The sequence below is a fragment of the Xenopus laevis genome, chromosome 6L, assembly GCF_017654675.1.
Source record: "Xenopus laevis strain J_2021 chromosome 6L, Xenopus_laevis_v10.1, whole genome shotgun sequence".
NCBI lineage: Eukaryota > Metazoa > Chordata > Amphibia > Anura > Pipidae > Xenopus > Xenopus laevis.
The window spans coordinates 115,518,183-115,531,444 of NC_054381.1; the positions used below are offsets into that span (position 1 = coordinate 115,518,183).

General features: G+C 37.5%; 1 protein-coding gene across 1 annotated transcript in view; it reads right to left on the reverse strand.

Annotated features, from left to right (window-relative positions):
• Positions 1–13,262, reverse strand: part of abhd3.L (abhydrolase domain containing 3 L homeolog) — a 32,641-nt gene that overhangs the window by 5,335 nt on the left and 14,044 nt on the right. The window contains exons 6-8 of the mRNA XM_018267939.2: positions 4,896–5,069; positions 3,089–3,137; positions 975–1,140 (exon numbers count right to left, since the gene is read on the reverse strand). Of these exons, the coding sequence (XP_018123428.1) occupies positions 975–1,140; positions 3,089–3,137; positions 4,896–5,069 (389 nt within the window). The remainder of the gene's footprint in view (positions 1–974; positions 1,141–3,088; positions 3,138–4,895; positions 5,070–13,262) is intronic.

Consider the following 13,262-nt stretch of genomic DNA (forward strand, 5'->3'; position numbering starts at 1 on the left):
AACCTCTATAGTCTCTTTTCATTACACCCTATAATACTATAATCTATTATTCCATCTATTTAGCCTCTTTGTTCTCAATGGAATAGGGAATAGCCATGAAATAGGCCTAATGTTTAGCAGCATGAGGGCCCACTGATACCTGGGCCCACCGGGATACCAGGAAAACTCCCGGTGGGCCCAGGTATCAGTGGGCCCTCATGTCCGACACTGGTCAGAAAGTTTTTACAAAACGTATCCATTTATCAAAGACGTGACCTGTGCCATTTCATCAAAATGTATTCAACTACTCTGAGCAGTCAAACACAATTGTTTTAAATATGGTAGCAGCAGTGCTAAGCACTATTACCCTTTCAAATCCTTTCTCTCCAACATGATTGGTGAACGTTGAGGTCCTGTTGCATATGTGAGCCCATTCCAGAGTCAGATTTGCCCATTAATGGTGTTATAAGGCCCTTTTTAAACAGAAGTCTTTTTTATGAGCAGTATTTGAAGTACTGAGTTTTTAATGAGAAATGAGAAGAGTGTTGGCTTCTGAAATACTGACAGCCACTGCAGGGTTTTCAACTGAATATTGATAAGGCTTTGATTTATTCAAACCCAAGATCTCTGCTGAGTTTCATAAATTATTCTGTTCAAGGCCAAGTAGTAATTTCTTATGACTGCCTGTACTTACTCCAAAAATGTAATATGATTCTGTTTATACAACTGTGTAGGATGTACAGTACTGGGATATGGATTCCTAAATATCTGAGAAAAATTGAACACAAGTCAAAGGAGAATATTTGTCCAGATATCTCTGATTCTTGTCTCTGAATGTTAATATTTAATTCTCCAATTTATTATAGGTGATGTAATGCTCCAATTTAATATAGTTGGATTGCTTTTAGTAAAATTACGCATGTTTGACATTATTTCAGACAATGCAGACAAATCATATGAACTGTACCTATATAGTTTGAAATGTATCTACTTACCATGTCCAGGAGAGAAAACGTCATCCATTGCATTTAGACATAACATTGGTATCTCTACTGACTTCACCCTATGGCATGGGCATGCATCCTTATAATAGTGATCATTTGTGGGGTATCCAAACATCACAGAGGTAAACCGTGTGTCAAATTCTCGAATTGATTTAGCCTGTGAAACCAAAATTATCCCAAAAAAATCAACAAGCAATAATATGCTTTAAATGAAACTTTGCATAATAGAACATGTATGCACAATAGAATAGTAAGTGTGGAATAAAATAATTATACTGTGCAGGGAAGAATAGGGAGACTTTGAAGTAAATAATGGTAAGTAGGCTCCTAATTAAAAAGTCAGAAAGAGTGGGAAAAATAATCAGATTTTGAGGAAAGACTGGTGAGATTTTCTGTAGTCGTAGAAATGTATAGCCCTGAAGGGGGCAGAGCAGGGAAGATGCCTGCGCAGAATAGGATGCTTGATTCTCAGCATATTATAAAGGTGAGGTGAACTGTGTGTGTGCGGACGTACATTTAATAATAATGATGATGATGTGTGGAGCAGAAGGTTACTTGGCTGAATGTAACATATTGCTGCCATATTGCTTTAGGTTAGTAGTGGCATTCATTAGGTGTTCCCTCACAGGCGGAAAACTAAAATTGTTAGTTACAAAGTGTGGGATAAAAAAACCCATCCAGTTCAATCCCTCCAAATGACCCACAGCGCTCCTATGCATATACACACACCTAGGGGGTTATTTACTAAACCACAATTTTTTCTGGTCAGGGAGATATCCCGTTTACATTTTAAAGATGTTTGCTCTGGGCTTATGAACTATGTGTGTTAACATTTGGAAATTATGTGCTGGGGTTTCTGTATTATCCACAGGAAAGGAAGAATCATATGGATTTAAGGGTATGTTTAAATATGACTTACATATTTCACATGAGTGATGAGTGATATCCCTGCTGCAAGCACCAACCATTTGTTTTTTTGGTGTGCTACCAGCATTAACGTGGACATGATTTTAAAAGTTTTTGTGGTAACATGGGTGTAGTTTAAAGTGAAAGTGGTTTAAAAAAAGAAATAGTCAACACTGGCTTCCTTTATTGGCCCTCCACAACATGGCTGAGAAAAAATCCAGTCCTCTGTAGCACAGAAGTTGGACAGCTATTGTTTCTTCTATTAATGTAACTAAAGGAGTAGTGGTCATGTGTTTTACTACTGAGTGCTATTTTCATATCCACCACTAGGTAGGTGTTTTCTTGTTACCTTTCCATTGTTCTGTTGAGCAGCTGCTGGGGGGGGGTAAAGGGAGGGGTGATATCACACCAATTGCAATGCAGCAGTAAAGAGTATTTGAAGTTTACCCCTCACGTTGCTGAGGGCACATGGGAAATTAAGAACATGTGTACCCACACATTTAAAAATTAAATATTAAAAAATCGGTTTGCTCTTTTGAAAAACGGATTTCAATGCAGGATTCTGCTGGATGAGTGATATTAACTGATACATTGAGTGAAAAAAAACATGGCAGAATCCCTTTAAGATTAATGTAACCCAGGATATTATGTTTGGTCCACCGCACACCTGTTTTCTCACACACTGCACTGGTGGTGCTGGCTTTCAGTTAACCTGGCCTGGTCCAGTAGCAACTGTGAAATATAATATGCCCTTCCAAGAAATCATCCAGGACAATATCTGCCATCACAACATCACCTGACTTGGTATTAGACAACTTCACTGTGCTCACTTCGAAGAACAGTTCTGTCCCTCAAAGGGTGTTGTTCTTTGCCTTTTCAATTTACACAATTTTTTCCACTTTGCACCTTCACCCAAATGTTTTCCAAAACGCTGATCTCTGGAAAAGTATGTTTAAATAGATGTCTTGTGGCCTGAGTGTGCATTTTTACCACAAAATACCTACCACCCGATTCAGAGAGCACATCCTAAAATCACAGACTGGAAAATGGCAGGAATTACCAGAAAGTGGGTGTAATTTGGGGACCACCTGTGTGTGTCTGGGACAGCTCCTGTGGATGGAGCTGGGACAGATCAGCAATGTGTTCCACTTTTTAAAATGTAAATGTTATAAGATAATTTTTCATAGCAACCAACTCACCCTTAGAATGTGATCAATATCAAATTGTTTCTCCAAAACATGCCGATGTCTACAAAATAGAAAATAGTTTTTACAATTAAACATTTTCTATTTTAATACCCAATACTTAAATGCATTATAAAAATGTTCAGAGTGCTCTTCTGAGCACTTCTGCAAATTTCCATTTTTTTTTCATTTTCCCTTTATGTGATATCTTAAATGTGCAAAATGAGAAACCCCTGCTGTTCTATCTTGGCAAAAAGCCGCTCTAAAGAGCGACAGAACTGAGTGGAGAAGCATCACAAGACTTTTATCTCATCAGCTACTTTGTATATTTTACTGTACCATCTTAATGCTGACAGAACTACAGAGGACTGCAAAACTGCAAATATCATGAAACCAAAAGTAAAAAAAAAGAATATAAATTGCATAAGAGCACTCTAACCAATTTATTTTAATGTTTTTGTATGTGGGTAACTTTCAAACCTACTAGTAACCAATATAATACTGAGTTTGGGTCTTGCAGAACCATGAACTCTTCCGACTGTGTACACTGCTACTTGAGAATGTAACCGTCAGCATTTCCCCTTGCATCAATTATAGCCATAGCAGAGCATTATTTTTCAAAGGAAAGAAGTAACAGGTAGGGATGGATTTTCTGTCCTCAAAAGTTCTCTTTGGTTGTTTAAAATGCCATGGCCCTAAATCACTCAAAATTCTATGGGTAAAACCAGATTTCTAACCTTTGATTAAATCATAGAAAACTTCACCCCTGTCAGATTAATGAATAGGGCTTATGCTGAAGTTACTTTAATCCTATTGTTTTAATGAAGACATTTCTATGAATTTTGTTATGACTTGCACTATACAGGACAAATACTAAAAGTAAAATATATTCCAACTTCCTCTTCGGGCCACTGAGAAGTCCTCTATATAAACCAACCCCTTCCCCCTAATGCAGCCCTACTTAGGCTTTAAGATGAGGAGCAGCTCCTTATATACAGGGCTTCTTAGTGGACTGGAGATGTTTTGATGCATGTGAGAACTGGAAGTAGAATGGGATTTTTAAGTTTGGTCTTAGCCCTGTTTCTGTGCAAGAAACACAAAAAACAAGATTTTATGTGATTAAACAAGAAGCATAAGGTATGTTCAGCACACACTCACCATTCATTGAACTTTTGTTAAAATTGGAAGTATACTGGCCCTTTAAACTAACTAGGTTTTAACTAATGCTGTGCCCAGGTGAAAAACATCGGAATACAATATATACCACTATCCATATAGCAGACCCCTGGTGAAAAACACTTGCTTCTGAATTTCTGAGCAATGGTTCCCCTATCACCATGCTGTTTGCTCAAGGTTTGCCATATAGCTGTATATGAAAAGAAGGATGCAGCCTTTTGATCACCACTGTTTTCTGCCTGAGCACAGCTGCAGTCTCAGAATAAAAATGCGCATAAAGGCAATTTCTGAGGTCAGTTTTTATGTCATTTAGCCTATGTTCAAGTAACTCCATATATGTTTTCATCTATCATTAAGTGTAGCTAACACATATTGCATGAGCTTTTGTACTACAGTATACACACTTACCTGACAATCGAATCCTGAAGAAAAGTTGTTAAATAATAATTGAATATCATCCAGTTAATGGGCTTCTAGAGTTATAGCAGACTCAAAAACTTCCCATCCAGCAGGAAACACTGCAGCCCCCTTCAGGGGAGTCTGGCGTCCCATCTTACCAAGATAATTTACCAGTAGCATTCTGTACACAATGAAATATAAAACTAACACATATTGCATGAGCTTTTGTACTACAGTACACACTTACCTGACAATCGAAGCCTGAAGACAAGTTGTTAAATAATAATTGAATAGCATCCAGTTAATGGGCTTCTCTAGAGTTATAGCAGACTCAAAAACTTCCCATCCAGCAGAAAACACTGCAGCCCCCTTCAGGGGAGTCTGGCGTCCCATCTTACCAAGATAATTTACCAGTAGCATTCTGTACACAATGAAATATAAAAGTTCAGCAGAATAAGAAGTAGGGAAATCATTTTATAAAAGGTAAGGATTAGTAGCACAGCATCCAAAACAAACCTTAAAGCAAACTATTGTTTAGTGCAGAGGTTTTAACATTGTGGGGGGTCCCAAAACTATTATATATTAGATTAATGCCAGTGATTAACACATTTTTTCACCATGTATGGTTTTACCACGAAACAAAGCCACAAATTCACCATGCAAGCAGTTTTGCGCACAGCGAAAAGGTTGCGTGCTAGACAAAAAAATTGTGTATCATGTTTTCCTCCCCTTTCCTTCCACATTAAGCAATGAAAATTGAGCAATTGGGATTTGAGCACCCAGATATTATCTGTTGGTTGTCGAATCTATTAGTTGTGCCTGTGTTTGTAAGCTAGTAATAAATGTAGATGGCAGTTTTTGGTTAAACAGTAACTAAGTGTAATAGTAGAAACCTAATTGACCAGAGGTAATGTCAACAATCACAGACTTTTTTAAGAAATTGGCAACATGGAAGCCTTTTTTTCTATTGAAAAGTCAGTTGTAGCAGAGTGGATAGAAGGTTCTCTAACATTGTAGGGCATGTGTGTAGCAGTATACTGAGCAAAAATGCAAGTGATTTTGGCTTCCCTTTATCTCCAATGCATTTTGGCAAATTTTGACACTGGTTTGCAAATTTTGACACAAAACAAAACATGGCAACAAGGCATGAAAGAAAGGGGAAAAAAAAGACTGGTAGCCCAAAAGCAGAAAAAGGTTGCCACGAAAAAAAAAACATCCATATACTCTAATTTCGTTTGATACCAAAAAGTCGTTTTTTTTTTGTTGTGGCTACAATTTTGTTGCAGCAACATTTTTGTTGCTGCAACAAAATTGTAGCCACAACAAAAAAAGTCGCCCATAGACTCTAATATATTTTGCTACAAAAAAAGTCTCTGCAACATAAATGTCTCCATGACAAAAAAGACGCCCATAGAAACAGGACAGATCATGACTAATTAATGCCAATACAGTATATTGGATTTTTGTGAATTACTTTGCAGGGTGACTCTAAGAATATTGTATGTATTTCGAGCCTTGTTATTAGAGAAATTTACTTATGCCAGTACAGGGAGCCAAATACAGTTATTTCACACCATGTGGCAATTTTTTAAACCCAGCCCAACAGTAGCTAATATAAGTCCCGTTGTGCCTGCATGTGTTTGAAAGCCAGATAGATGCAAATTGCGTTAAGTCAAAAAAGCATAAGTTTGATAGTTTTGCAGCTAGTATGTTGTACCTAGCTATAGAATCCATGAGGTATCCATGGAATTACCACCACGATCAGAGTGGTGGTAGTGCTAGAGTTTCCTCAACATCAGAAAGACAATTGCACTTAGCACAGAAGCAAGGAGAGTGCTTAGATTCAAGTACCTTAAATGAATGCCGTCAACATGTGCAACATTTGCATCTTTTTTAGCAGGACTGCACCTAGGGCTGTGTTCATAAATGAGCATTCTGTGTCTAGTACCTCCTTATACTTTTAAATTGTAAACTTCAATTAGTAAGGCCCTCTTTACTGCCTATACTGGTCTTAATTTGTGTGTTTGATTCATACACCCTTTTATTGTATAGCACTGAAGAATTTACTGGTGTTTTATAAACATTAATAATAACTGCATAGGGGGACCAATGGCGAAAAAATTAGAAAAACTCTGGTTTACCATATTATTAAAGTGCAACTAAAGACCATTATAAACATAATTAAATTACTTTTGGCGTAGTGTTGCTGTTCTTCTTCCCAAAGTCAACAGCACGATTACACTTAATAGTGTGCAGCACTAATAAGTGTAGCAGTTTAACTTGGAGCCCTTGAGAGGGGTCTTCGGGCAGTGTCGGATTGGGGGGGGGTCGGGCCCATTGGAGCTGCCAAATTGGGGCCCGAATGCACCCGCTACAGGAACCTGATCCCCCCCACCAATTTCAGGGTCCCTCTTCGGCAGCCGCCTGCAAACCTGCCTCCACCCCACACAGCGCGTACCTGTGAATGTCTTCTATTAGACAGGGTGGGAAGAAATCGCCAGGCAGTTGGGAGCAGATCTGGGCCAGCAGGGCCCATGATGGCTGGGTTTTTTCCCAGTGTCCCGCCGGCCCAGTCTTACCCTGTCTTCGGAATAAAAGGGTGTAAATCAATTTAGTATAATGGCACATAGGACGAGTTTCTAGTGTTTTATCGCTCAGGATTTTCTCACTCTGGTGGAAGGGAGCATAATGCTAGAAATCTCCCCCTTCACATTCAAAGTGAATGGTAACGCCACTATGTACTGTGCCCTGTTTAATGATAGATGCATATTGCTGAAAAATATACCATATGTTTTCATGCAATACAGATTTCTCACTAGACAGATCCTGGTGCAGATAACGTGGGAAATGTAATACCCTGGCCAGCAGAAATGTACACCTTTGTCCACAAAAGATCATTTTGCACAAATGGTCAAAGAGAAATTAGAAGGAACACTGTCTTTGTTGCACTTAGAAACTTGAACAATCAATTCTGCTATGGGACTTTAGCCAATAGCTGCTGCTATTTTTAAGAAACTTGATAAACTTATGGAAGCCTTTTAGCTAAGATTCTCTTTATGTTGAGTGACTAATAACGCCTATCTTCTACCCAGGCGTCAGCCACCAGAGAGACTGATCTTAACAGGCACTGGAAGCCTGACTGACTTATATTTGTAACTTTGCTGATCACTTGTCAACCACGGCTACAGGACCATTCAAAATTGAGTATCAATTAGGGTTCCTCTCAAGGCCTTCACTTAAAGGAGAAGGAAAGGTTAAAACTAAGTAAGCCTTATCAGAAAGGTCCATCTAAATATACCAGTAAACCCCCAAAGTAATGTTGCTCTGAGTCCCCTGTCAAAAGAAACACTGCATTTCTTTCCTTCTATTGTGTACTCATGGGCTTCTGTATCAGACTTCCTGCCCTCAGTTTAAACCTCATTGCCCTGGGCAAGAGCATGCTCAGTTTGCTCCTCTCCCCCCACCCCTCCCTTCTCTACTGTAATCTGAGCCCAGAGCAGGGAGAGACTCAGGCAGGAAGTGATGTAACACCACATTAATACTGCAGCTCCTATTCTAAACAAACAGAGAGTTTCTAGAGCTTTTTACTCAGGTATGGTAAAATATTCTACAGAATAAATATAGCATTCTAGCTTGCACTATTGCAGCCAATCTATTGGCAATAAAATGCCTCCGTAGCTTTCCTTCTCCTTTAAACACCATCACTGACACCAACGATGTATTAGAGATAGAGAACATCTAAGGTGAGCAGTGAGGTACATTACATTACTCTTTTCTGTGTCAAATGGGGACTGTTCTCAAAATGTTATCTAAAACAATCATAACAGAACAAAAAATCTGAAATACTGACTAATGCAGCCACTTTTGTGCCACATTGCAATATATTATGATTATGAATCTGAATGTATGCTAAATATGATGTAACTGTAAGGTTATTTCTGATGACTGACATAGTCTGGGATACAGATAACATTGTAAAATTATGGATTATATGGACAGCCATATAAAAAACTGGTATTCATTTGTTTATATGCTCTTGCCTTGAGGTCTAAATTTGGATTGGCTGTAAATCAGCTCAATAAATAAGTTTATAAGCACAGTTCTAAATTTAAATGTGCTAGGGAACATTTACTTAGCATAGCGGCTGCACATTGTCTAGAGCACCGTAAGGGTAAAAATAACTTAAAACGTATAGGCTTATAGGCTGTTTTTTACCATGGCAGGCATGCAAGAGACAGTTTTTGTTCTAAAAATGCCTAAGTGTGAATTTTTGTGCTGAGAAGTGACTGGCATTTCTTTGTCAGCTGAGATATACCAGCAGAGAAAAACTATGTGTGACATAAGCCTTAGAAGCCCTGCTGTTGCCCTAAATGAGAACTTCTTTTATCTTCTGTTTTAACATGATTCCCACTATGGAAACACTGTGGTCTCATGTTTACACAGGGGCCTAGCAACTTACAGAGATATCAGGGAGCTTTGAAAGTTTATCTGTTATGGAGGAACTTTGGACTAGCAGTGTAAATCGGCTTTAATATTATTACAGTAACAACTTATTATCTATTGTTGTTTTCAATCAGCAGACAATAAGTACATTCCCTTAATTTTTGACACTACTGTGTAGAAAACAGAGACCTTTACTACTATACCTATACTGATAAGGAGTTGAGAAAACATTATGTGTGCAAAATACTGGACTTTGTTACCATACATACGTGGACTAATGAGATTTGTATAGAAATTCCCTGCTCCGATGTATGTGGTTCTATATTAATAAATTATGCAGACTTTTCCATCAACAATTCATATTAGAGTCCAAGGATTTATGCTGTGATTCAGGTATATATTGGATGATTGGGCATCAACTATAGCTGTGGGACCTGTAATCCTGAATGCTTGGGACCTGGGGTTTTCCAGATAATGGACCTTTCCATAATTTGGATCTTCATACCAAAGAAAATCTACTAGAAAATCATGTAAAATGTAATTAAACCCATTAGGCTGAGTTTGCTTACAATAAGGATTAATTATATCTTAGTTTGGATTAATTACAAGGTTATGTTTTATTATTAAAATTTTGGATTATTTGGATAACATTGAGTCTATAGGAGACAGCCTTTCAGTAATTTGGAGTTTTCTAGATAACAGGTTTCCAGATAACAGATCCCACACCTCTACATCCATAGATGTCCATTAACATCCATAGATGGCAATTAACACCTTAAAACATAAATTAATTATAAAAATAAATCTCTCAATTAACACATAAAGATATTAGCTGTTATGCATTTAGGTAGCAACATATTACATAACACATACAATTTTACATACTGCCTATATATGTGGCTATTGTTTGAAATTATGGAAAATATACCCACAGAACAATGTAGGTCTCTGTTAAAAATATATTGAATAAAACAGCTCATATGTAAAATCCTGCTTCATGTAAATAAACCATTTTAATAATAATAATACTAGGATTCACGTTGCACAAAAACAAACCATACATGTTAGGTCACATGAGTCAAAAATAATGTTGTCTTTTGTTTCCACACTTCTTCCTGTTACAGTTAGAGCTGCAGTATTTCTGGTCAGCTGATCTCTGAGGCAGAATACAGACCATCACAAAATGGTGGTTCAAGGCAAGATATGTTGTTTAAAGGGGAACTATGGCAAAAATTTAAATTTAATAAGCTTCCTCACGCAGAAGTAAGAAACTTTCTAAATACATTCAATTAAAAATTCTGCATTGTTTCTGAAATAATCAAGTTTATATTCACTATTCCTCTCTCAGTATCTGTTTCTCTTCATTCTATCTTCATGCAGCAGTTAGGTGTCAGATGAATGATCCAATATATAAAGCTCACTCAAGTAACTGATTCCAGTACAAACCTTTTGCACAAATCCTGTATGTAGAGAGACAGGATTTCTGGTTTAAAAGAGTGATCTCTAATACATCTTAAGGAGACCCCCTATAACATATATTGGATCATTCATCTGACACCCAACTCCTGAATGAAGAGAGAATGAGGGGAAACAGACAGGCCCGGACTGGCAATCTGTGGGTTCTGACAAATGCTAGAGGGGCTGCTATAAGGTGCCATAGAAAGTGAGTATTTAGTGGGCTGGTGGGGGCTGTTTGGGCCCCTGTATTGGCTGATTGGGCCTCTGTGTACCTGAAATGCCAGGGCCTATTTTAATTCTCAGTCCAGGCCTGGAAACAGATGCTGAGAGAGGAATAGTGAAGTTAAACTTGATTATTTCAGAAACGGTACAGAGTTTTTAATTGATTGTATGTAGAAAGTTTCTTATTTCAGTATGCCGAAGCTTATATTAAATTTTCATGTTTGTGATAGTTCCTTTTTAAGTTTTTATTTTGGGGGTATAGTTTATGTGTTGATTCAAAGCAAATTAACTAAAGAATGTCACTTTCTAATATAATTAAGTTGTGGGCTTGCATCAATAAGCATCAATAAGAATGCATAATTTTTTATATGCCAGTGACTAACTCAATTATATGTAAGTTAACATTTGTATTGACTATGGAAATTGTTTTATTATTAGTTTAGGTGACTTTTATTTGGGTTGCTTCTTGATGATGTAGCTCCTGATGTAGCTGTCGTTGCTGATGTGTGTGGAGTGATTCTGTCCTCCAGTCCTGCTCCCCTGACCCCCAATTTGGTATCTGCTGGATAAGTATTAACCTATATCTATATGGCTATATCTGTCTGGGACTACTCTGAATTTATATCAGTCTAGTTGCACCCAGATGAAAGCCTGGAGAAATACTGTATTAGGCATCTCTTCCTCCTAGGGCCGGTAGTATTCTAAAATTGTTGTCAATTAGAATATCTGTTTATCAGTTTACAATTGGAGTTATAATTTATGGTGTCAGTGGATGCTTTTGTAGGGGATTCACCTGGTTTGAATTGTTCTTCAACCCTCTGTCCTGACATTTTGGTATATTTTATTATTATCCTTATACTTCCTTCATATTGTGCCAGTTTATTTCAAAGCACATTTGCAGAGATTATACACCATTCACATCAATCCCTGCCCCGGTTCACAGTGTAAATCCCTATTGTATTCACTACAGTCAAATTTAAAAAGCCATTTAAATATCCTGTATGTATTTGGCTTGTGGGATGGAACTGGATGCCTTTGAGAAAATCCTCTTAAGCACAGGTAGAACATAGGGACTGCAGGAATATTTCTTATTAGTTGATCTCTGGCTTTGGGTGCATCAATGTAAAAAAACGTGACTGTGATATTTATCTGGATGGCATTTTCTTGATAGATTTTTTTTTTACCAAAAAAATAAAAATCTTGCCACCTGAAACCTCACAAATGTTTTATTTTGTGAAAAAAACCAATATGGTATTTGCATGTTACATTCTGAATAAAGTTTTGCTATTGTTACTATGAATTGTTCAGCTATATTTTGCATCTTTAATTGAAGTAATTCTTTATACAGTATAATTAATGTGGTTGCGCTTTGTTACTTATATGTGGAATCATAACAACTGTGAGGGATAATACTTTTTGATGAACAGTTAAATCTCTCAAGGGGCACCAGCACATTTACAAAACTTATTTAACAGTCATTTGCATATCTTGAATTCTGTTGAAGGCACCAGTACAACTGCATGCTTTGTGTGCTTATTGCAGTATGGGAATACAAATGAGCAGTTACATTGCACTAGTGTAACCTACAGGAATTTCTCTCCCTTGCAGTACACTTCAAGATCTTTATAGAAAAGAGGCCAGTGCAATGTGGCAGGGGGCACAAGCAAAAGCTATAGAGACAGAATAAACAACAAACATGAATAAAATGGAGTTGGGCAATGCATAACTGCACAAGTTTTTGCACATTCAATGTGATGGATTTAATATAAGAGGGGTGTTTAACTGATAATGCACCCCCATTCACATACTTCTATAAAATACATTGGTACAACTTTTATTCATAATTAAGTCAATGATTAAGTCAGATTCAATGCAATGAAAAAAATGATCATGCAGTGCATGTTTCTTTCTTTAAACTGGACATCCACATGCTGGATGTTGCCCTCCAAGGAATTTTTATGACCTCCAGCCTGTTCAAGGTTTGCACAGATTTCTTTTTATGACGTCACTATTTTATTATAATCTGTCCACATCTAGTAAATTCGATAATCAGCCCACAGCAGGGACAAAGTTTGACAGCAGTAATGCAGTGTATCTCCAGGTTCTCCACTGTCTATAACTGAGCTTTCACAAATTTGTCTTGGTAAAATACATTTGTTAAATTACATATTAAATGGGGATTCCTCTTTAATGAATATCCACACTTTATTTATTTTGATAATCCTAGTAGTATATCTAACACCATTCTCAGTGCACAAAGACTAGGGCACAGATTTGCATATTGGACTGGGGACTTGGCAGGAGGTTTGAACTGCTGTCAAATCTCCTGGCAGCTTAATCTCTAGTGTGGTGAGGGGTTTGAGGGTGGGGGGACAGGTGTGTGAGTGGGCACCAGACTTGCGGCTATTCTAATATACTTGTGCAGATGTTTGTGATCACCACTGTTCTCTCTGGTAGAACTGGAAACACCTATACACACTTGGAGCTCATT